The sequence below is a fragment of the Amphiura filiformis genome, chromosome 6 (genome assembly GCF_039555335.1).
Source record: "Amphiura filiformis chromosome 6, Afil_fr2py, whole genome shotgun sequence".
Classification (NCBI taxonomy): domain Eukaryota; kingdom Metazoa; phylum Echinodermata; class Ophiuroidea; order Amphilepidida; family Amphiuridae; genus Amphiura; species Amphiura filiformis.
The window spans coordinates 47882062-47908992 of NC_092633.1; the positions used below are offsets into that span (position 1 = coordinate 47882062).

At 35.3% G+C, this 26931-nt stretch overlaps 1 protein-coding gene across 1 annotated transcript; it reads right to left on the reverse strand.

Annotated features, from left to right (window-relative positions):
• Positions 1-1029: 1029 nt before the first annotated feature.
• On the reverse strand, positions 1030-26931 carry LOC140155521 (prestin-like). Its single transcript, XM_072178394.1, has 15 exons — positions 26655-26931; positions 24667-24777; positions 22488-22630; positions 19585-19749; positions 18137-18319; positions 17222-17304; positions 14896-15043; positions 13373-13486; positions 11748-11825; positions 10263-10358; positions 8776-8952; positions 6543-6701; positions 5628-5856; positions 4916-5049; positions 1030-1784 (listed from the first exon to the last, which is right to left on the reverse strand). The coding sequence occupies exons 1-15, from the start codon at positions 26668-26670 to the stop codon at positions 1752-1754; spliced, it is 1869 nt and encodes a 622-aa protein (XP_072034495.1). The 5' UTR covers positions 26671-26931; the 3' UTR covers positions 1030-1751.

Genomic DNA, 26931 nt, shown 5'->3' on the forward strand with positions numbered 1-26931 from the left:
TAAAGAGTTTATATAATTAGTGACAGTAAAAATAAAGTATACTTATGTTATTGAATGCAACATATCTCGCATAGTGGCTCACTTTAATACTGAACAATTCTGATTTTGGAATCTACCAGTTTGTCGATCGCGAAAGCCCGAGTAAAAATCCACTTGGGAAGCTAACAAACAGAGGGAGTACGGTGACTGAAAAGATCAGATGTGAATACAAATCAGAGTTTTATGCTTAAATGTAATAGCCAGAGTATACAAAATGGAGAAGTCTAAAGTCTAAACCAGTTAGGAATCCTGCATTATGAATATGATATTCATAATAATTTATTATATTAGATTGCAATGTGTTAAAACATGGAAATGGTTCCAGAAAGTAATGTGTTTTTTGAAATTTGGCTGATTAATAAAATGACAAACATTGTTTTTTGTATGTTTGTATACAACAATTTTAGCACTAGGCAGTGCATTAAGGGCTGGGGTATGAACCGTTGGACAGTATTTTTTGTGGGACATTAGAGCACATCAGACATATCGAATTGCATTCTGAATACGAAGAATGTCCTTCTGATATCAAATAATTTTGATTTTTTGAAATTCGCAATGTAATACTGTGACACATTTTATGGCAAATCATCAAAAATTGATATTTTTGATATTTAACAGTACTCGAAGTAAACTTTATAAATCTGATGATTTATATTTGAAGTGTATGTAGGTGGGATGAAAAGCCGACGATCAATTGAAAATTTTGACCTTTCGTATTGAAGATATGGATTTTTTTTCCCAAAACACCAAAATAAAAAAGGTCTTTTTGGGAAAAAAATCCATATCTTCAATATGAAAGTCAAAATTTTCAATTGACCGTCGGCTTTTCCTCCCTGCTACATACACTTTAAGAATATATCATTAGATTTGGATAATTTACTTCGAAGACTGTTATATATCAAAAATTTGAAAAATATCAAATTTTTATAATTTGTCATAAAATTTGTATTATATTGTGATTTTCAAAATGAAAAATTATTTGATATCAGAAAGACATGCTTCGTATTCAGAATGCAATTCGATAGGTCTGAGGTGCTCTAATGTCCCCCCAAAAATACTGTCGAAACGCAATAAACGCTCATTTTAGATCCCTTAATGACATGGTCATATTTGACCAAAAATGGTGTAGGAATAAAAATCTATCATGTTTTGGTTGAAATCACATTAATCATGTCACATATTCAAAATTAGGAATTTGAATGAAAATCCTAAACACTTGGCTACACATATACATGTAGAGACGAATTTCATAGTTCTAGTCCAATGAAACAGCACTTACTGTGGACGTTTCGAAATCTGTCAGATTTCTTTATCAACACTGGTGTTGTTGTGACGACCTTCTGTGTACAATTCGTTGTTGCTTAGCAACTCGGTTGCCAGTTGGTTTCTTCAGGAGATCGTCAAACACACTGTTTTTAATACCTATTCACTTGGCTACACACATTATTGTCCTTAAAATTTTGTGTGTATATTGTGTTCAGTTTGAACACCATTTAGTGTGTAATAAGTGTTACAGGTAATTAAACATGTCACAGTGTTTAGTTTCTAAATGCTGTGACATGTTTAGTTTCAACAGCAATCAACACTATATATTGTCTAGCAATCCTCTAATTTACATATTTAATTAGCTAATTTACATAAATGCTAATTAATCGATTTAAAACACTTTAAAATTTGCTGTTTGTTGTCCTTTCTTGCATTACGGCTTGTCTTCACGAAGACATTGTACTTTCAGCCAGCTCAACCTAAAAAAGTAAAAAATGTATAAGTTCGTTCTTAATAAAATTGAGGGCATGATCTGCCTTGGGTATTCGCCGTCGAAGTGATGTAATAATCGGATTTAAATACTTTAGCAATAGGGTAAATTTTTTTTGAATATATCGCACTTCACTAGTACGTTCACGTAGTATTAGTATCTTTGAAAAGAACGGTATTGTATTCAATCTATGATTGCAGACATGCACAGGTGATGAGTACAATCTGCTTGTAGTACAGCGCGATACATTCAAGAATTGTTTTACCCTTTTGCTATGGTAGTTAATCCGATTATTACGTCACTTCTACAGCGAATAATATAAACTACGATCACGGCTTCAATTCGATTAATGAACCCTGTTCATGCATTCCCCAATTATTGTATTTCATCAAATAACAAAAAAATTGTATAAACATTCTTAAAAATACGATTCAAGTTAGGAAACAAAGTCGTATTGTTCCGAATGAGCTATCAAAATACGCAGAACAAAATCTCTATCTATCGACTACTTATTTTGTAATTTCGTTTTAGTATCTTTAAGATGTGGCTTTTGTTTTAAGTGTTCGGATACGTTTTGTGTGCAGTATATTAGATTGAGATGGATAATAATTAATATATAAATTAGAAACAAGGCATCCTTCTGCACAAAGCTACAAATGACTCAAATCGTTATTTGTGCATATTGCGGAATAAAATATTTACTATAAACCGTCTCTAAACATGTGAAGTGTTTTCCGCGATTCGCCGAGCGCGGATAGCGATCATGGCAACTTTAAACTTTGAACGTCACCCTCAGTAGGCTAGTCATATAATACAAAGGGATGCCGTTGCGGACGGTTCATAGATGGAAGATATTCGTCAATATGCGATAAACGATGAATACTTACGGGACTCCTAGAATAACTTCCTGGCATAGCTGAGAGTCTTCGGCAACTTGACACCGCATCGTGCACAGAACACACAAGAATACTTAACGGAACTTCCTGACACGACTGAGCTTCGGCAACTTAACATCGCATCGTGCACAGAAACATGCGAGAATACTTACGAAAACTCCTGACACGGTTGAGAGTCTTCGGCATCTTAACACAGCATTGTGCACAGAAACACAATAGAATACTTTAACGATTGACGGTCTTCGGCAACTTAACACAGCATTGTGCACTGAAACACAATAGAATACCTACGGAACTTTCTGAAACGATTGACGGTCTTCGGCAACTTAACACAGCATTGTGCACTGAAACACAATAGAATACTTACGGAACTTTCTGAAACGATTGACGGTTTTCGGCAACTTAACAAAGCATTGCGCACTGAAACACAATAGAATACCTACGGAACTTTCTGAAACGATTGACGGTTTTCGGCAACTTAACACAGCATCATGTACAGAAACACAATAGAATACTTACGGAACTTTCTGAAACGATTGACGGTCTTCGGCAACTTAACACAGCATCGTGCAAAGAAACACAATAGAATACTTGGGTATTTCTCTGAAAAGGTGTACTATTGGAAGATAGGAAAATATGAATTTGAAAATGATTATAAAAATGTTTCCTTTACATATCTGTAAGGATGTAAGTCTCTAGTGCATGAAAACAATATTTGGCGCAATCTTTAGGGCGCCCTCTATATTATAGAGGGCGTAATCTGCAGGTTGTGCCAGGTGAGCACCATCTCCGTCACATTTAGGCCAAAAAGGAAAAAAGAACAAAAAAATTGTTTAAACTCTTAATTATGCGTTTTATGGATAACTTGTAAGTTGCTTGATTCATGTTTGCTTTTTTCATTTAAAAAAAATATGATTTTGTACTTTCGTCATTTAGTTGGGACAATGAGAGGCAGGCTGTACGGAAAATATCATGTCTGTTAGTATTTTTTTTATACAAACTTAAGTATATTCATAATTTTGCTTGAAATAACTAAATAAATTTCTATTGACATAGTAAACACATACAATATCAATTACAATTCCAAATAGTAAATTCCATGTTGTCTGGTCAAAGGTCAAATAAAGGTCAACAACAATTGTGATGGAGATGACAATGCTGTGATGGAGATGATAGTGATGTGACGGAGATGATATTTCTACACAAATTCCTATAGAGAATCATCTCCGTCACAGACATTTGATTTCAGTAATGTTTTCACACTACTTGAAAATGAAATTCATACAGATGAGAAGGTTTAGAATTGGTAAGCATTTTCTGATAAACTAAACTAGACTTCGCTGTATCTCAAGATCCGGTGATGTGATGGAGATGATGGTGATGTGACGGAGATGATATTTCTACACGAATTCCTATAGAGAATCATCTCCGCCACGGCAAATTGTGACGCCAACTGATGTAGCGGAGATGATGGTTCAGACATTGCTTACGATTAATAGCAGGGTTAAGCTTACCCATGTGTTACATATCACCACAACAGCTTGTGGGACATATTCAACCATCATTATTTTCCGGAAAAATTCAACAATAAGACTTATATCAAATTGATCAGAAACGTTTGGAGATGATGTTGAATAAGGGTACGCGCGTGTATACTTGAAGATAACCTCAAAATTGGCAGGAAAAGAGTGCCAATGTGCACCTATTCCGGGTTGATGTTTTTCGTCGTCTGTAAAAGGCAGCGTACAGGGTCAAATTATTGACCTCTGATATTTGGTCTTCACCTCCAGCCGTTTTGATGCCAATGTGACGGCAATGATGCAAAACCAAGGGACAGCAATTGTTTGACACAAATTTTTGAATTATTCCATAAAATTGACTTTAGAAGTGGTTTTAAGCATTTAAACCTTCTTAGACATGATATTTACCCCAGTCAGTGGTAATTTTCACTTCCCACACTTGCTCACAAAAATACTAGAAAATCACTAAAATTCGGTGCGTGACATCGGGACATGGAGTTTTCAGGGGGGTCGTCAGATATTGAAGAATTTTTTGACTCCAAGAAATTAATTTTTCCCCACTTGGATGTTCTTAACTATTTTTATACATACAAAAGTCCATGACTAAGCCAAAAAAGAAAAAAAGAATCCGCTTTTAAAACTTTTACGAGCGCCGAAAGTCGCGGGACTTAAAAGTTACTCTTTTCAGAGAATCACCCACTTACGGAACTTTCTGAAACGATTGACGGTCTTCGGCAACTTAACACAGCATCGTGTACAGAAACATACATCCGATCAAGACCGATTTCACCGCTTTGATTTATGGACGTAATAGTGAGTAATGCATTACGTACTGATGCTGCAATAAATTGAATGTTTTTTAACATTTATTTAAATCATTCAAACATTTACTAAAATAATTAAATAATTATGATCGAATCTATATGAACTGGTTGGTTAGTCAATGGTTTGTTGAATGGCCATAGTGAACAGACTTAGGATTTAATCAGATTTAATATAGTCATGTAGACGTAGCTATATTTAATATAGTCATGTAGACGTAGCTAGATGTGTAGTATATTATGGTTAATCCCAATTTGTAATTTCAGTATTTCATAACGAAAGTAAATCTTTTACATTTAACTTTACATCTCAAGTCGGATGGCCCTTGAACTACATCTGGCAGAATCTGTCAGTAATTAATGTCGGAGTTCTTACATTTATAAGGTGCAAATGTGTTATTGATCAGAATGAGTCTTCCACCACACTCCCGGAAACACTTTAAAAAGCGAAGTATTTCTTCTTAATATTATAAGAACCGCGACGACAAAAAGAACAGTTTAACCCACCCAATGTGTTACTTACAATAATTAAAACAAGCGAAATTAATCAGTTCCAGTGTAAACTATATAAGACATGACACACTATTATACAAACCTTTACAGCCAGCAAATACAACACGGATATCAACTTTTTCAAAATCAGTTGCAATCGTCTGCAAAGTTTTCACTCCTACGACATCGACATAAGTAAACATACCACATTCTATGATCACCGTATGAACATTTTGAGGCAGCGTTCGCGACAGTGTTGGATCTTCAGTATCTTCAGAGAGTGATGTGTATTTAGAAAAGAGACTGCTGGTAAGAATGCTTCGTTCACTTGCCTGAAGCAAAAGTAATTGTAATTCATTGATATAATACAGGTGCGTATACAAAACTTCAGCAACGGGGGGGGGATTTCTTGGTGAGCTCAGAAAGGTGTAAATATAAAATATTGAAGCTTAAATGGTCAAGTGTGGTTAAAATTGGAACAAATTCGCGCGAAGTGCGCCTAAATTTACTTTTATAAAAGCTAAAGTAGTCAAATATGAGATTATTTTCATCAAAATCACATGCACACAGGCGTTTCTCTTTTTTCCAATTTATCTTCTCTTATTTTGATGGGGGGGTTGCTCGTTTAAAAGGGCTGTACTGTAGTAAAGTCTCGTGTAGAGGCTGATTCATAGACATGGGCGTCGATCCGGGTGGGGGTGGAGTGGGAAGGGGGCGTGTCCCCCACCTTTCGGTAAAATGTCCATTTTTTTCTTTTCAGCCGCTTTTAAACATTTTTGGCTGGATTGGCGCTAATGTTCATTTTATTCCACTAACCTATACTCATTTGAATGGTCGAGTTTCAAAAGTAACAAATTTAGAAGTTTCCTCCATCAAGGCAATTCCTGCGCTGCTACCTTTTGTTACGGGTTCAACTAAGCCTGACGGATGAACGCTCCGCTGTGATCAGTATCTGCGTGCTTCGAGGGAAAGCCAATGCAAATATTCAGTGTCACTTTTGAAAAGCTCTCTTTTTTACCTTTTTGTTTTCATTCAGTTTGATTGCATTCCTTGTGATTAGTACTTCTTGTGGATTGATGCCAACCATTTTGTACAGTGTTTTCTTGAAATGTTCAGCGTTTATAAAGCTCAGTGATGAGGAGCTCTGGAAGATTTTAATCCCTGAGAGTTCGTCAATCTGGAGAGGAATATCAGATGAAATAAGAAACATGTCAGTTTATTTGCCTTGGTAAAGGCGATTTTGAAACAAGGCAAATTAGTAGACAGATTCTCCATTTAACATAATGCAATCGCCCGTTGTTGATTAATGGCCATTGTTTAAGGGGGGTAGTTACTTTTTGAGATGTTTATAAAGAATATTGTGTACGTCAAGATCGTGTTTAAAATATTGCTGCAAAAATTCTAACATAATGTTATTTAAGTGTCTTAAAAATTAATACAAACATGTTTGCCAACATTATTTTATTATAACATGTTGTTGCAATGTTTTTTGTTCAAAACGTTTTCATTACCTTTAACCCGATATTTTAAAGAAAACTGATATTCTTGGAATGAAGCGAGGTGCATAGCAAAGAAAAAAATTACCCTCCTCTTTACCCCAAGGTCATGGAGATAATAATTATGATTTATGGAAGTGTAAATCAGATGGATTAGATTCATATGGCCTAGGTACCATTCGCCATAGAAGTGATGTAATAATCGGATTAAGTACCATAGCAATAGGGTAAAACAATTTTTGAATATATCGCGCTGCACTAGTACGTTTACGCGATACCTCTGCATTAAACCATAGATGTCAAAGAGCAGGGATAAAGACCTGGATCGTTATTCTATAGAATATTCATATCTTGATCACTCGCACCTGTAAGATAGTATCATTGAGAAGAGCGATATTGTATTCAATCTATGATTGAAGACATACACAGGTGATGAGTACAACCTACTTGTAGTACAGGGCGATATATTAAAAAAAAACATTGCGATGGTAATTAATCAGATTATTAAATCACTTCTACGGCGAATGGCGATACGCACGGGACAATTCCGAGTCGATGCTCTCTGCTTCTAATCTCTTTGGATTATAAATCCCTCGCTCTAAGCCATGCGAGACAACTATAACAACAATTCCAAGGTGCTATGGTGATGACATGCCATTTTTATATGTTTCAGCCCTTTTAAGGGCTGAAACACCGGAACCAATATATATACCTCTACTGGGACTATGTCTGATAGCGATTCCATCAAAACTAGCTAAAAAGCTATTCACATAGCGATTATATCAAAACATAATTCTCATTTCTTAAAATATGGTAATAAACTGTCCGAAGAACTAAATTGTGATAGGCTTCGTTTACTTCACTGACAATCATGATGCAGTCATGTCTACAGTAGAATTCATCTCGACCTTTGCAGGACTTAAACCCCATTAAAAGCTATTAAACCTAGATAACACTCATTGAAACAGCTCAACTGATTAAATCGGATCTTCTCTGGTTGTGCACATGTGTCTGTTTTATATGTGAGGTGTCGCTATGAGGTGCTATAATACAGCTTCAGTTGGGTAACTGATTATAAAGGAAACGCAAGGAAACAATGGTATGTGGACCTTTGTTCACGAAATGAGACAATGGCCTGCTTTTTGTTAACCAGCATTCTTGAAAATGAGCAACATAATGATTGTTGACTTAACACGGTTTGGAAATAATTTCTTCATATTTTTGGTGTTATCTGTCGTTTACATATCCTTCCTAAAACACAAAAGTGCGACTATTTCCAAACACCTAAATTAGTTAAAAATTTAGGACATGTTACAAAACTATATTTTCTAGAATTTCATAGAATAGTTTAAATGTAGCTCGTACCGTTTTTTTTGTGGCATCCTTCAGAACGGAGCGGTCCGTTACCAATATAGCTCAATAATTTCGGTCAAATCTCCATTCAATTAACACGGGGAGTTGGCTAGCTATGAGCTAGCTATGCTTTGCCCTCACTCATATTCTACGAAAGTGCGACTATTTCTGAACATCTAACCTAGCTGTAATTTTAGGTCATGTTAGAGAAATATATTTGCTAGAAGTTTGGAGAATAGTTTAAATATTGGCCGGTTATTTTTCACACAGTGATGTTAACTAGGCAAATGCAATATACTTCTAACATACACTATTTGTAAAGGTCGCGCGTCAATGGCGAGAGCACTGTGTATTGTGTATAGGAAAGCGGACAGTAACTGCAGTATGTGCTACTATACTTACACCATGTATATGAGAAATATCTCTGTAAATCTCCGTTTTGGGAATTCGTCCCATAAGAGCACAGTATGGTCTCTGCGATCTGACGATAATAGTTACCAATGCAAATAGCACTCCAAGAAGAAGTCCTAAGTCTACACCTAGTAAAACTACTAGTAAAAATGTGACGAACCATAAAAGCTGTAATAAAATTTGACACACAAAATGTTAGAGATATTATTTCAGGTTTATGTTATTTGTGTATTACATGTACATCGAGCCTTTTCAAGTTTCATGACCACTACAGACTTTTTAGTGATGTAGAATACCGTAAAACCTCGTCTAAAGCATAATAGTGTTTTTGAAGAAAGCTGTTTAATACGAACCTGCCGTAAATATGCCAAAATAATAGATTGGTCTTACAATAGTATTTGTTTGTATAATTATGCTTGTATATGTAATTCATTTGATTAGACTCAATAATGTTATATATTTGTCGCTGGATGGCGCCTGGATTAATTTAGCTTTCATTCTATATATTCGTAGACAAGGTGTTATGGTAAATTGTTATCAAAATTATTCTTTTTGAGAGCTTCAGTTCGCAAATCAATCCCGCGAAATCGCGAAACCCCTGCTGAGATGATAAGTTAACCAGTTTGACATAGCAAAGATCTATATGATCTGCGAATTAGTTACATCATACATGAGCAGGTGACCTTGTTCATTCCAGCTTTCTAAGAAAGTAAGACACTTGGTCATCAAATGTTGACAGTTGGTAACAGGTGTCATGCTGAATGCATTTTGCAAGATCAATGTTCAATTTTAAGGTTATGGTTGAATGAGTCTTTTTTAGTCAAAGCGTTAGTAAAATTGACTGATTTGTTCAAGGAATCGACAGCGTAATGTCTTTTTGTTTTTCTCAAAGGGGACACTGTATCAAATGCGTCCCACATTTTTGGTAACTTTAATCGTAAAATCACAGGCACGATCTTGTTTAAATTCAATTTCGAGCAAGCACGAAACTAGAGTCTATATGTGTGAAAATATGTTCCAAAATGGCTTCAATTGGGACTTTATTATGAATGTTTTCTAGCTCTCATATACCACCTTCATCGCGCAAGTCTATTAGACAGGCACATTTTGAAGTCTCTGTTACGTTAAAATAATAGTGTAAAAATGTGCACCAAATGGTTTCAATTGGGCCTTCATTCCAAACGATAAAATAATAGTGTAAACATGTGCACCAAATGGCTTAATTTGGGCCTTCATTGCAACCACTGTTTATTACACTGTCATATTTTGATGTTTGCTCAATAATAGTACATAAATGTGCACCAAATGACTTCAATTGGGGGTTTATTTTAAACGAAACAATGGCGCGAAAAAACAAATCTGTGTTTCAAGATGGATTGACGCCCTGGTACGTAGACCTACGATGATATCGTAATTATATTTAATAGTTTAGATGTGACCAACGTCATTGAAGTAATTCAGGTAAATGCAATACTTACAAAATCTACCAGTGAAGCTTTCCACAACATCAGTAAATCTTTAAATTGTCTGAACATGCCACGTAAAGCAATGACAATGATAGAAGCCAATACGCACTGCAAAATTATCATAGAAAATTAACATGGTGGGTAACCTGATTGACAATCTCATCCCCCACTTTACCTCATCAAAATGCTGATTTTGGTATCAGATGAAAGCCCATATTTCTCATAAACATATTGAAATTTGGCGTTCCAAATCGGTATATTTCCGAAGAAATCATCAAAAAACTGCCGAATTAGTCTCAATGGTATACTATATTTGAGACTAATTAGGCAGTTTTTGATGATATCTTCGGAAAAACACTGAGTTGGAACTTCTAATTTCAATATGTTTATGAAAAAAATAGGCCTTTCACTTGAAATCAATATATTACATGATGATGATGATTATCATTAATAAAAACACTGCAGACTACCAATATCACGCTGTATAAATGTCGGTAATTCCATTAGGAATTAGTCACATTTACATGTTCTTTTTGCATGAGTTCTTGAATGGGATGACATTTTATGGTATACGTAACTGTTAAAGAATTTGATTTTCCAAATATATCAGGTCACCTTCCTTTAATATTTGTTCTTGTTTTGTATTCGAGTATTACAATACGGGTGTATTATTCATCATAGTATGGCTATCAGAGATGTCCGGATGTCGGTTACTCGATCCAGGACTCAAACCATGCACTGACTACTCCCTAATTATACAAATATCGCAGTTTATTAAAAATATATCAGAGGTATAAAGAGTAACATTATGAAATTTAAAAACATCTTAATCTTTGCCATGTTTGCGGGCGAGGGGCGCTATTGCTCGTGAAACGCACCCGGGGAAACTCAACCGCTCTATTATTTTGTATTTTCTCCGACATCTCGAGAAATCCCTCTTTTCAGTGCCATTTTTACGAGATTTAAGTTATATATAATGAAAGGCATAGATAATAAGACTAAATCGTGTCTGACCTCATCTGTCAATCAAACTAGAGCAGGGTTTGTTTACAAGTGTCGCCGATGATTACTTTCTGAACGCGGCGGTATAACCGGGCGCATAATTGTTAATTTTGCACCTTACAAACCATCTCAAAAGTTAGGTCATTATCGTAGGAAACTTTCTTTTTCGAAGGCACCATGTCAACAATGCATAGAAAAGTTGCTTTTTGCCTTGTAAAAGTTACCTTATTTTTCGCCAACTTTTGAGATGGTTTGTATGTTGTGCAAAATTAACAATAAGGCGCCCGGTTATGCCGCCACGTTTAGCAAGTCGTGCATCACGACAGTGTAAACAATCCCTGCTCGAGTTTGACTGACAGATGACGTCAGACGCGATTTATTCTTTCAATCTCTGACTTTCATTATATGACTTCTGTAGTCGTAAAAATCATGGCTACTATTGGAATAATGTACCTATGGTATATTTTGATATAGGCCTATAAAATATGGTAATACCTCGGGTAGTTGTGTCAACAAGGGTCCTAGCCATAGTAAAATGATTAAAACTACCAGTGAAGAAACGATGCTTGCCAGCTGAAAAATAAAAAAAAAGCAAATTAGTAAAAGAGAGTGGCTGCTTTGCATTTGGTCCAAGCCCGCAACCACCCGAAGCCACTATATCAGGCTGTAAGGTCGCTACAGATTCCGAGTATTCGACGTATAGTATTGATGTAATATATCTACGTTATTTAATCTAGTCCTGTTCTACTTCCAGTAATGTTTAAGATGTAACGAACGTCTGATGTCGTAAAATCGATAATATGTATAATACCTGATAGAAATATATTATCGATTTTACGTCATCAAACATTCGTTAGAATTTAAACATTACTGGGAATAGAATGGGAGTAGATTAAATAACGTAGATATGTTACATACAATATTTTACGTCAAATAAAAAGTCTAAAAGCAACATGTTTAGTTAATTATTATATCACACCAAGTGGCAAGGCAATATCAAAGAGTTTACTATTATATTCATTTTGAATATCGATATCGATATTGATTTGAAAGCTATTCTAAATGGAATGCCCTTGTAAATTGTATGACAGCGTAGTAGTTGATCACAGCTGGAAAATTAGCAGATATAGTGCTGATTTAATTTTTTAAAATTTTCAATTCATTATTTTTCTTAATGAATTTAGTATGTACCACTAACTTGCCATTATATTGATTGTAATTTTCATGCCGTTGCAGCTGCTGCTCTGCATTAACAATTTTTATCTCCACTAATTACATTATATTTTTTGGTTTATACTGTAAAGGATTTTGTGTGATCTGTGATTTATTATTCACTTCCACTACAATAATTTAGCATGCTACTATTAAAGCCATAACGTGCGATTTGTTCCACAGCAAAGCACTCAATTTTTCTAGAAGTTTTTGCATGATTATAATGCTCAGTGGTGTACTTCAATACAGTTAAATTTAAGTTTTTATATTATTTATTCAGAGTTCACCGATCGACTGCTTGCTAACATGTCCCGTGCGGGCGTGGATGTCAGCTCACTACACAAGTATCATTGACATTGAATCAGTACCGTATAAACTGCATGTTCATATCGCTATTCGCGATGCCCCGTGCAGTAATATATGTAACCCGATCGGCGAACTAATACACGCATTGTAGGCACTGGAATGAAATCGCATTTTTCTTCGTTTTACCCCTGTTTTACCTCATTTGTTTGGCAAGGGGGGCAATGTGATCGGTGAAAACTAACATTCAAATAGGAATCTATTATTTATGAAAATTACACATTATGGCTTTAAATGTGATTTGATCAAGCAAGATGAAGATGATGTCGGTAAAGTTGTCGGCAGAGTTGTCACCAGAGTTGTCGGCAGTGTTGTCGGCAAAGTTGTCGGCAAAGATGTGCTGAATTACCATTCATAATTATCTTTGTTTAAATATTAAAACTAAATTAATCAAATATGCCTATGATATTGAAAGCTTATGAAAAAAAAATGAAATTAGGTGAATATAATATAATGCAAATTTATGAAAAAACGTGTTTTTTTTACCACATTGTCCTTTTTTTTGCTTGATGTGGTTACAACTATCGTCTTATCTTTATATTAACCTGTGTTCTGCCACCAGAACCTTCCTGGACCGCGGTTTTTGACATTGCTGCCGCATGTGGAAAACAAAGGAAAAACGATCCAACTATATGGCTATTCCCAATTGCTATTAATTCCTGTTAACATAATTATTGAGAAAGGTTATTATTTAATAAAATTGCATTTAATACATTATGATAAGAGAAACGAAGCTGACAAAACTATTACACATTATCTGTTTCAAGCACTATTTAGTCCTTCGGTGGGGACGTTAAGCCTTCGGTCCCGTCCCATGTACAGCAAAACCTGTACGTCTAATCGTGCAGTCATTGTTGAAAAGAGTAGGGTGCTAAAGACTAATCTCAATCCGTCCGTTTTGTTTATACATTCACAATGAATGAAAGAACAGCTCTTCGAGGAAGTGAACAGATTCTGATATGCACCCACAGAGGAGTAAGATAAGACAGAGCGCGTACCACCAGTCAAAGTCTCCGCCTCATCCGATAATGAGGGCCGATTGTTCCATGAAATGCGACAGGCGAGACTGCTACGCAATTACCGCGTATATTCATGGTCTATTGCGTAATCGCGAAAGCACGCAACGCTCTATCGCATATACGCGAAGGCACGCAGCGCTGGCGTGATTGTTAGACACAGCACGATCGAACAATCGGCCCTCATGAATATGCGAGAACTGGTAGTATACAATACACGGGGACTTTGACTGGTGGTACGCGCTCTGTCTGATCTTACTCCTCTGTATATGCACCATAAACAGCGGCGCTTTAAGACTACAGACAGCAAAAGCATAAAGGTACCCGTTATTTTCACCCCTGTATATCCTAAACAAAGACAGACATATTATAATTAGAATCAGCAGCCGATAGCGGCATCTTGTAGCTCAAATTTAAGACCTCATTCTTTGAAATCTGTCGGGAAATATAGCCTTGGTGATCCAAAATGCCAAGGAAGATGCAAATTCAAAAGTTGCAGATTGCTGTCATTGCTCCAATGGATGCCCTATTGATTTGTACACGAGACGTTCTTGAACAAGAGAAATAGCGAATGCAAATCAATTGAGCAATCTGGAACTTTCCAATATTGCATCTTAAATTCTTGACCAATTTCAATGAAAGCTAATTATGAATGAGGTCTTGGACCCGAGCTGAAGGATACAGCTACTATGGTTGCTGGGTTTTAATTATGACATATTTGTCTTTGGGTAGGACAAACAGGGGTAAAAATAACTGATACCTTAATTATAATTTTTTGCTCAGACAGATCGAAGACAGATTTTGCTTTGTAGATGGTCATTATATAAGTACAGATAACCTACCATAGAAGTAGGCTCATGTGTTGACAAATATGTTACTCTTGAAGTGGTCCTCCATAGGACAACGTCTTTTTCGAAATTTACTAATCTTTGGCCTATGTGTACTCTTTACAGACCTCGACCTCAGGCCCCCAAAAGGACTTGATGTTCCCTCCATTTTGCGGGCCTGATAATAATAAGATAAGTACAGCAAAATTATGATTACAACTTCACCTGGTTAGAGTCCACTTCATAATTGTGCTTCTTCGCATAAGTTTGAGCCAGAGAGATGGATATGGCAAAATTAACGATAGCAATGGCAAATGCATTACCGATCAGATCGCCGAAGTATTTGGTGGATGGTACTATCGGCCTCGGCAATCTGAAACATACCGTATTTAAAAAGAAAATATAAAGATAAATCGGTGAGAGTGATGATGACGACGACGATGATGATGATGATGATGATGACGATAATGATGATGATAATAATCTAGTATATATATTAACCTTAGAACTTCCAAGGGGTACCAACCACCGTAAGATTTTATCCGTCATAAATAAACAAGTTTAAATAAGTTTACGTCCAAACGACCTAAGCTAATCGTAGATCCATAATTGCCCCCATTTTTAGTGATTACATTTCTAGCCCAGCCACGGTTGTTTGATGGGATCATTTATTAGTTTTTCAAACAAAACATGTACAACCAAATATTAGGCTTAAACAGCTAAAAGTGATATCATGCTAATGTATACAGATGCTTTTGAGTCATTCGCAACTTTAATTTCCCCTCTTTTACAAAATTACTCACTTTTATAGTATTTTTTAAAGCTTTTTCGGATATAAAATGTATCTATTAATGACAAAATTGGTGGCGCTATTTAGTTACTGGAAAATACTCTTTCAAGCTTTTAATACAAATAATTCCTTTTATTGTTTGATAAAATATGTTTATAACATTTCCTTGTTGCTTGTTTCACCTATTCCAGCTGTTTTAATGGCAGTATTAATCACCTAATCCTTGCAAATAAAGAAATACGATTTAGGATAAATAGCGCCATCTATAGTTTGTATTTAGTTAATAATGAAGCCATTTCTATATACATCAAACAACCCTACCCATCCTGCCATCAAAAATTGACCTTGGGGGAAGGGGGGTGATGGCGAGGCTCATCATTGTTTTCTGCAGTAAAATTGATTTCGCTCTTGTAAAATATTCCAACTGACCGTTTACTTTTTAGTTAGGTTGAAATAGTCATTTCCTTTTATATTATAAATTCGTTGTAAATCGCATTTTCGTAGAATTGTTAGCCGAAAATTAAGTTCGTCTATAGTTTTGTACATAGCCAGAATTTCATGTGCGTGTTCACAATATGACATCATAGCAATATTATGTGAGAAATGTTTGTGCTTATGTTGCTATCACCAGATAGAGAAGGCCCATTGCTATACACTGGTATCAAATACAACGGTATAACAACGGTTATAATTGAAAATTATGGGGGTTGCAACAAACAATAGCTTAATAATAATAATAATAATAATAATAATAATAATAATAATAATAATAATAATAATAATACTAATAATAATAAAAATAATAATAGTAGTAGTAGTAGTAGTAGTAGTAGTAGTAGTAGTAGTAGTAGTAGTAGTAGTAGTAGTAGTAGTAGTAAAATTCGTCTGTCAAGTTCAAACGACAAATCGTATTATACTGAATAGCATATGAGTGGAAGCGGTGTACATTTACGCGGAGTTTGACACCTCATTTGTCGCAAACAGATCAAAAACTTTTGAAGTTATGCTCATTTGAACAAGCCTACTATCAAATTTGAAAGTTGCAGGTCCGCCCCAATGAATTCACACAATAAACAGACACATGAAAGGATGTTCAGAACTTTGATCATTCTTCATCCTCACAAGAAACAATAGGAAAGTTAGTCATGCAAAGAAGAAGAGGAGAGCACTGATTACACCTGTATACTGCCAACCATCTCAAGTGGTATGAGTGCAACTTTCAATCCAGTGGATAGGTTCGGTTAAATAAGCATAACTTCAAAAATACTCATCCGTTTGCAACAAATGAGGTGTCAAAATTCGCGTAAATTAACACTGCTTCCACTCATATCCCATTTAGTGTAACACAATTTGTCGTTTGAATTTGACAGACAAATTTCTTACCTGGTAAGTTTCTTTTTTGGAGCAGTTTAGTAATAATAATAATAATAATAATAATAATAATAATAATAATAATAATAATAATAATAATAATAATAATAATAGTAGTAATAATAATAATAATAATAATAATAATAATAATAATAATAATAATAATAATAATAATAATAATAATAATAATAATAATAATAATAATTTACTCATCAATACGATCCAAACCCTGCTGTAAAGTACTCCTTCGTGTACATGTTCAATGGGAACTTGCATGCATCGGGAACAAGTTTTAGGGTGTTTTGCAAAAGCAAGGTGCATTGTGGTGATGTGGTGAAAATCTGCTTTGGGTGAACGGTAACTCAACTTCAACAAGAAATGTACACTTACCCAGTCGGTACATCGCCAACTACCGGTAAATTGTACTTTGATTCAAAGTTTGCCAAGTACGACGCAGCTGTTGAAATGATAACCTGTAGATATGAAATAATGCAAAAACAGGTAATAAGCCAAATCGTCATTGATATTTGCAATGCATTGTGGGACAATTTTTGCACTTTTGGGACACTTTGTTCTCTGACCTATCAGGAAAATTGTTTTTCGTGCGTACAAAATATTATTTAAAATGTTTTACGAGAATAAGAATTGTTTAAAAAACATGATTATTTCATTATTTAAATTAATGATGAATTATTTAAAATATTGTTAATGATAACATTATTATTAAAATAGGCCTACATGAATGAATTACAGCAAGCAATTTTCCCGATATGTCAGAGGCCAAAGTGTCCCAAAAACCGGAAGTTACAATGCCGACTGGGCTTTATTGTCATTCACCTTTTGATTCCTTTATATTTAGATAAGAAGACAAAGATGAAGAAGAAAAAAGAACAAAAAGGCAAAGAAAATGATGATGATATTAACTCAAACTATATTCGCGTCGAAACCTAATACATTATAGATTTCAATCTTCGACTCTTCTCCAGTGTGCATCTGTGGCTACATTGATTATAGCGTCATGGTAATATTACGAAGGTTGCCGATTCGAATCCGGTATGGGTCTTGTCGTTTATGCGCTGGCTGCTATAGGTAAAGATTTAAATGTATTCATATATTCACGTCTATTTGTTTCAGCCATTAAAATACCAAAATGAAAAATAAATAAATAAATAAATAAATAAATAAATAAATAAATAAATAAATAACAGTGCAGCTGATACACTCAATAGAATTGCGGAAATAAACACCTCACAGGTGATGTATACATCAATTATACGGTGTATGATTTCACCTAAAGCCACTTACCACTACGAGTTCAGACGGTAATGGTAATTTCTTTCCCTTTTCTCCATCTTTTCTTAACCAGCCTTTATTAGCCTGTAATTCATTAATTTCACCGATGGAGGCAAGAAGTATAAGCGATAAAACGCTAATGATAATCGCTGTAGGGTTTGCTGTAGATAAGATGGAAAAAAACTCAACATACGTCTAAAAAGGAAAGGAGAAAGTATTATTTGAAACATATTACAATTGTTGTACATCTGACATAAAGGGTTAAGTTTTTAAATTCAAAATGAATACGGAATAATAAATACTTTTATTCAGTTAAAGGAGTATTTCGTGATCCTATCATCCTCTTTTTATGACATTTTTCAGTACATATCCACGAAAAAAGCATATTCCCAAAATTTCAATTGATTTCGATATTGCGTTTGCGAGTTATGCATGATTATGTGTATTACACTGCTCCATAGACAATACGTTGTAATTTCGTTCTGGTGCACCAGAACGAAATTCAAATTTCACGATATCTTTGCTAAACGAATTAATCTGCAAGAAATATTTTGTACATAAACATTATGTAGCCAGAGGTTTCCAGTGATATAAAAATCTCAACTTTTTTTGAGAAAAGTGGGGGATGAGGCTGTGGATCACGAAATGCCCTTTTAAAGACACATTCATTGATCGCAGCACAAGTGTAGAACAATTAAAATTTTTCATAAATTTCTTAAAAGTGAAGGATAAATCATTCAAATTTGGCAAAAAACAAAGAAAACAGCAGTATTGACAAAGTTAAATACATTTGGCTAATTTATATGCTGTCAGTATATAAACAGATTCATGTAAATGCCTTATCGTGTCTTAAATATGCGGCTTCGGCTGAACCACTAGCAGGCTATGTTAGCACATCTATGACCATGACAAAGGTACCATAATCTGAATTTGGATGACTTTTACGATCATCCGGATGAGCAAATCACTTTATGGGCCTTTAATTTGGATAATGTTATTATTTTAATATATTGTCTGCCAAGCAATATGCCTGGTAATTAACGAAGAGTTAAAATTTAAACAGGATTTAACGGTCTTCATAGTTTTACTACCCGTATTTAAATCGTTTACAACAATTGAATACGTAAGTGGAAGAAGAACCCAGCTCCACATTTATTTACAAAAAAATAGTTAGATCCAGCATTTATTATTTCACATGTATGTAATAATGTATGTTCATGTATTAAAGGTCCCCTGAAAATAAAAACATGTCTCTACTTTTCCAAATATAAAGTTGTTTCTTAATATCTCAAAAACAGTTTTGATGGAGTTGGGCCTTTCTTCCTCTTAGTTATTCAATTTTGTTCTGAAATTTGGATTTCTGGAGTGATGCTTAAATCTATTGTACATGTTATATACTACTTCTCGTGGAGGTTTCACCCGTAAAAGTAATTTGAACTAAAGAAGCTACATAATCTTACATAAACGAAAGCAAATACTCCGTTGTATCGTGTCACAGTAATGCCGAACAGTTTAGGGAACTGACTAGTAAAGACGTGCACTGCTGCTCCCGTAGTGAATCCTCTGACAAGAGGCTCGGATAAATAAACAGTGACGATGCCAAGCTTTAATATACCCATTGCAGCCTGCAAAATACAATTTCATATACAGTAAGCCAAAGAATTAAGGTACCAGTTATGTTCACCCCTGTATAATCCAAAACAAAGACAAACATGTCAAAATTAAACAAGCAGCCACTATCTGTACTCTTTAGCTATATGATTTAAGACCTTATTTGTTGAAATTGGTTAAGATTAACGGTGAACTAAAACCTAAGGAACAAACGAAATCAAAAGTTGCAATTTTGTGTTCTAATCAATGAAAGCACGACGCTAGTTTTAACTTGCTAATCAATGGAAGCACGGCATTAGTTCTCTTGTTCGGGAACGCGTTGTGTACAAATCATTAGGGATTCCAATGGAGCAAACTGCAATTTTCAAGTTGGCATCTTCCTTGGGTTTTGGATGTTGTGTCTTTATTTCTTGAACGATTTCAATGAATGAGATCTTAAATTCGAGCTAAAAGACGCGGCTATAGGCAGCTGGTTCCAATTATGACATATCTGTCTTTTGTTAGGATATGCAAGGGTGAACATAACTGGTACCGTATTTTTTTGGCTTACTGTATATGTTTTGGGTCAATCTACGGTTGGTTTCATACTTTTGTCATGTAATAGATTCTAAATAATCTTGGAAATCTGGGAATGGTTAAAGAGCATTGGGCCTTATCATTGACCGAATAATAACAGGTCATTTCAGAAAAGCATATTAAGGTGGTACGAAAGGAAAAATCAAGTTGCTCTGATTGAGATTAAAATAGACTTGTTGCAGAGAGATATGCAAAATAATCTTAATTCTAAAATTTGAGCCAAATCGGACAAACGGTTTTTAGATATTGCTGTTGAAAGATTCTTTGTATTCTATTGTTTTTGCCAATATATTGATGAAGTTAATGAAGAAAATTGGCAAAATGTGCTCATTAATATTAATTTTTGCCAATATTTTGCCAATATTTTATGAATACTACTTTTACCTTTAAGAATTTTGACCTGAAACTTTGCCAACGTGTCTCTATGACCTAAACATTTAACATGTGATTTTATGTGAAGTATAATGCTAATTAATTATGCAAATATGCAAATTAGATGGGCGGGAAAATCACATGTTAATGTTTTAGGCCATAGAAACACATTGGTGGTATAATATTGGCAAACATGAATATTCATGAGCACATTTTGTCAATTTTCCTCATTAAATTCATCAATATATTGGCAAGAACAATAGAATACAAAGAAACTAAAAACATGTATATCTTGACAACCGTATGTCCGATTTCCTTCAAACAAAAACTATCTTGCTCAGTGTATTTAGCTTAACCTAATCAATCTATTCAAATGGTTCTAAATTCAGTTTCTGTTTTCCAGAAACATCGTTTCGATAACACATTAAAAGTCTCCTCAAATTCAAAACGGTCGCTTATGCAGAGGGTGAAATTTGACAAATCAGAACCATACCAATGTATTGCTCTCATCATAAGGATTCAGAAATAGTATAGTTTGAGCAGTCTCTGACATATCGTTCTTGAGTTATAGGCAAAAAGTTAAACGGTCAAATTGTGGGGCTAAAAGGCGTTATATGCTCTAATGCTCTAATTTTAATGCATCTGGTCTCAAATTGTTCCTCCGGCAAAAATAAATCAAAATGAAAAAGGTTGCATCGTTTTGGATGTTTTGTTTTACAAGTAACATTACAGAATAGGTTTGATCTTCTTTACCATTTAACCAAGGTAACAAACCACCTGAGTTATGGCAAAATATTTTAAAATGTTTTAAATTTAAAGCAATATTATAACATTATCATACAAAATAGATCAGCATTTCTTTGACATAAAATGTTAGTTTTTACTGTCAGATATATCCCTTTTATTTTTGAGCCGAACAACTACGTCAAAGCAAAGAAAATTGGAATTTACTACCAGCGCGTATGTCGCCAATACGTACCACTCCTTCGGTCATGTTATGGTACGACCCTTTGTTGTGTAGATCACCGTCCCGCACTGTGTGTTATGAACATCGTGTATGCGTTCAACTAATAATTCTATCGTAATAATAAGACGCCGGTTCCGGCGCTTTATTCAAAATATCGGATTTTGACAAAACTACAGCACCTAGAGTCTTGATTTTTGCAGGGTATATTTGTTTAATAAAGTACAATATAATTGTGTAAAAAAATGAATTTTAAAAAATCAGTGAGGGCGTCCTCAACAGCAAATGTTATAATATGGCTTTAAATGTTTTAGCAAGCGGAACAACATGAGACCATTTTGATTAAAATAAGATAATTTTTTATTAATTTTTTCCTGAATCCTCATGACGAGAGGAATACATTGGTATGGTTTTTTTAAACAAGATTTGACCAAATTTGAAATTTCACCCCTGCATCAGCTGCCATTTTGGATTAATGCAAATTATTCACTGTTCGATGTCTTTGATTTTCGGGGACTTTTGATATGTTTTTGTGTGAGCTTTTTGGAGACGGATGCATGCAACATGGATTATGTTGCAATTAGTGGTGACTGATTATTTAATTTGAATAGCCTGTAATATTATCAAGTTATTATTACCCTCTTCCTATACCTGCAACTTGTGATGGTCGGCTTTTCTTACCAGCTATATACACTTTATGTACATATCATAATGTTGACTAATTTGAAGACTGTCAATTTTTTATTATTTGCCATCAATTTGTACTGTATCGCAAATTCAAACAAATTGAAAATCATTCCTCGTATTCAGAATTCATTGTCTGCTAAATTGAACTCATACCTGAATAATGCCAACAAGTAAACAGAGAGAAATAGCAATTTGTACTCTGAGTTGCGTATCAGAGGTTGGTTTGCTTTCCTCTTCCTTCGCTATGATCTCGTCAATTGCACCACCTGTCATAATACTGGCGATGGACCATGTCCCTAGTAGTAATATAGTAAATTATATATATAATTTAATATGATATAATAATAACGAAACATGATACGTACTAAAACAATAAACAAACATACATTGACCTAGACTAATTCCAATCAGCCGTCTACACTTCGCATGTACTGTGTATGCTTCGTAGTGACGACTGATTATCTTACAGCCAATATCATGACGGACTTCTGAAAACTATTCAATGCGACTTTGGTTGTGCGCCGTAGCGCGACTGACTAGCGGCGCCCGTGTACCGCGTCGCTGTACCGCGCCGCTGTGACAAGACCGCGCTCTGAACTTCTAAAAACAACAAACTCGGTCAAAAGGTCAATTTGGACACAACTGCGCATGCTCTATGCCACAAGAATCCTGTTGCAAAATCCGTCACTTTTTTTCCACGTAGTTTTCTCAGTCGTCAATCCAGACGGTTGACGTTTCTCAGTCGTCAATCCAGACGGTTGACGACTGAGGGCAGCAGTCTAACATTGACCACAATCCTGATTTGCATTCTGTCTTGTATGTTCTTATGGTGCTGACCAAAAGTGGTCACTAATTGCATGGACGATGATTTTTATGTTAATAGTGAATTTTTTGTTTGAGCCCTAACTCTAACCCTTACCAAACAAACGGACACAGTCATGACAGTTGATATTTAAGGTACAAGTACAACAGATTATAATTAATAATAATAATAATATCTATCAATATATAAGAATATAAAAAATATGAACGGTGACATCATAACAATAAACAATATTATTGAAGGTGCCCACAATATTAATGGCAGCGGCTTGCAGCGGCTATATGGCACCGACCTGCAGCGGCTATATGGCACCGACCTAGTTACAAGGGGAAGGTTGCCTCTGACCGCACGTTTTGTATTGCGCTGGTTTATTAGATGCAAGAGCCTGCTAATTGCATCAGAATTTGCACGATCTGTAGTCATAAGGATTCAGAAAAAGTATAGTTTGTCCTATCTGGGATGTATAGATTATTGATTTTTGATTTTTGATTACACTTAAAGTTTTAGATCAGGCCTTCTCAACTAGTTTATTTGAAGTGTCAGCTGGAAAATAGTTTTAGTGATCATGAAGTGTCAACGTGTCAACATAGTGCAGTTACGTCCACGGCAAATTCACCGTAACCTTTCCAGCCATAAACCCGCTTATTGAAGATTAAACCGATATATTCAGTACTAAACTATTATATAGTAATCTATTGTCCAATGCAAATTTATTACCACCTGATAATATTAATCCAATGAGCGACCGAATTGTCCGCTACGGACGACTAATCCAATCGATAATGACGCTATTGATATGTACGAGCGGAGCTCCACTGACCGAGTTTTGGGGTATTTTTCACTGGTTTGCAGCTGTTTGCTGTCATTTACTCATCAAGGCGGACTAAATTTGTACCTTTTGTACGGTTTTATGACACCAATCTTCAAAATACGACCAAGCCATGGCTGCCCGGTGAAGCAAAATGTGCATTGGAATAGCATGGTGAGTTTGGATAGATGGTAGGATTTCTTTTTAATAAAAATGTATGTTCCCCCATTATTAAAGCTTGTACCGGGTTGAAGATTCAGATATTTGGAAAAGAATAAGTATTTGAAACATAGAGCAAATACTAAAATCATAGCTTTTATACTTTTTGATATGTAATGCTAACTAGTTCATCCTCTATAGCTACAACACAGCGCTACCAGTAGGGTTCAATTGCCTATTGTGAGTGCCCCTGTGTTGTGTGCATACATGTAGTTAACAATAACTGCATGATGAGGGATGACTTTGCGAGGTAGCGTGTGTGCATAGAATAAGGCGCAGTTGTGCTTTATCGGAGGTCCAGGGGGTATTTTCACCCCTTTTTTCTTTACCATTTAAGTGAAAAAATTTATTAAAATTACCGTGCGCCACTTTGTGCTCCACAAGTAGCGCGCGTGCCGGCAGTTGAGAGGGCCTGTTTTATGTAAAAAAAGACTAAATGGAGTATGTGCGTATTAAATCGAGAATAAGAAATGTTGTAATACCAATTGATATGTGCTTAGATGTCCCGAATATTGCGTACACTAAAACTGTGAAGAAAGCAACGTAGAGACCATACACAGCCGGTAACGTGGCAAGAATCGCATAGGCCATAGCTGAAAAAGAAAATTACGAAAGTAAAATGAAACATTTAAGAGAATATAGGTCATTCGTACATTGTCATTGTTTTGGTTCAAAATCGAAACAAAAGCTCGTAACTTACATATAAAGGTGACATATACGCTGGCGAAGTTACGCAATAATCGGATTAAGTACCATAGCAATAGGTGAATTTTTTTTGAATATATCGCGCTGCACTGATACGTTCACGCGGTACCTCTTCATTGAACCATATCATGCTGATTACTTGCACCTGTAAGATTAGTATCTTTGAAAAGACCAGTATTGTATTCAATCTATGATTACAGACATACACAGGTGATGAGTGTAACCTGCTTGTAGTGAAGCGCGATATGTTCAAAATTGTTTCCACCTATTGCTATGGTAATTAATCCGATTAATTATGTAACTTCGCCAGCGTATAGCCTATGTGTTGAAGATCAAAGGCACAGCGCGAGCAAAACTAAACAGTATTATGATACCTCTAACAGGTTGCACTCATCACCTGTGTATGTCTGCAATCACAGATAGAATACAATACCGCTCTTTTCAAAGATACTAATGTTACAGGTGCAAGTGATTAGCATTTCTTTGACATCTATGGTTCAATGCATAGGTACCGCGTGAACGTTGTAGTGAAGGGCGATCTATTCAAAAATTGTATTCATTTTTTGCTATGGTAATAAATCTTGTTACATCATCATTTCGACGGCGAATAGATGTAGGTCGAAAATATTCAGCTGATCACTTGATCTCGTGCGTTGAGTAGGGCGGTAGTGCAGTGTGTTGCTCCCTGACGGTGTGCGTCAGACTTCAGCCCTGTATAACGTAATAGTTGGTAGAGTATCGGACTCGTCTTCGAGTGTCTGTGGTTCAGGTCTCCGTACAGGCAAGTACGTTGGGGCTTATCTGACTATGTTATCTTTACATTGTAATGGAAATTTAATGTATAAAGTGTTCTAGTGTGCGATGAATGATTGACTAATTCAAAAAGTACATTTGAAATACTGTTATCTATCATGTCTATACTACAGTAAGCCAAAAATTAAGGTACCAGTTGGGTAAGATTCACCCCTGTATATCCTAAATAAAGCAAGCAGTCAATACCTGTCCTCTGAAGCTCTGATTTAAGACCTTATTTGTTGAAATTGGTTGAGAATTAAAGAAACAGTGACCTAAAACCTAATGAAGAAACGAAATCAAAAGCACTTTTGTGTTCTAACCAATGAAAGCACAACGCTTGTTTTAATGTGCTAATCAATGGAAGCACGGCGATAGTTTTCTTGTTCGCGAGTGCTTTGTGTACAAATCAACGAGGCATGCAATGGACCAAACTGGAACTTTTAAATTGGCATCTTCCTTGGCCTTTTGGATCGTCATGTCTTTATTTCTTGAACAATTTCAACGAATGAGGTCTTAAATTCGAGCTAACAGATGCAGCTATTGGCTGCTGCTTCCAATTATGATATATCTGTCTTTGTTTAGGATATAATAACTGGTACCTTAATTATTTGGCTTACTGTATATTATTTATAAACGCAGTTTATAATTAAAAAAAAAAAAAAAGGTTCCAAGTAGAACATAAAGGTTCTTAAGCTGTCCTGTATGTAGAACCTTTTAGTTATACAAAGAACTAAAAAGGTATTGCAAAGATCAGAAAATCCATTCAGATATGAAAAAGTTCTGTAATGGTCAGAAATAACCATTTTGGGATCGTTGCAACTTACTAGAACCACTAGAATCAAAACTGGAACGGCGGTTGACCGCCGGTTCCGTGCGGTTTACATTATTTAGAACAATCGGAAACGGACGGAACCGGACAGAACCGGCGGTTGACCGCCGGTCGAGTTTTGATCGAGTTTTCATCCCTTACCTTGCGGAATCCTCATAATAGCCGTAGTTATCCCCGATATTATATCACCTATTATATCATCTCTAAGATTATAACTTGGGATCCAATGAAGGATCGGGAGCAGTCTTAAAAGAAATTTCCATCCTCCCTAGCTGAACAATCGATCTCCTTCAGTTTCCTTTTTATTTTCTCGTACGCTCCAATTTGGTCTTCCGTATACCTATAATGTTGTTGGAAATCATTCTCCGAGTAAATTGGACGAGAATCCTGCATACCCTTTTGCCGACGCCTGCGTTTT

Coding starts and splice junctions, on each gene's coding strand:
- LOC140155521 (XM_072178394.1), bottom strand. Junction 19,750..22,487: donor TACTTGTTGGCATTATTCAG/GTATGAGTTCAA, acceptor TGTATTTTGCAG/GCTGCAATGGGTATATTAAA. Junction 15,044..17,221: donor GTTGGCGATGTACCGACTGG/GTAAGTGTACAT, acceptor GGTATGTTTCAG/ATTGCCGAGGCCGATAGTAC.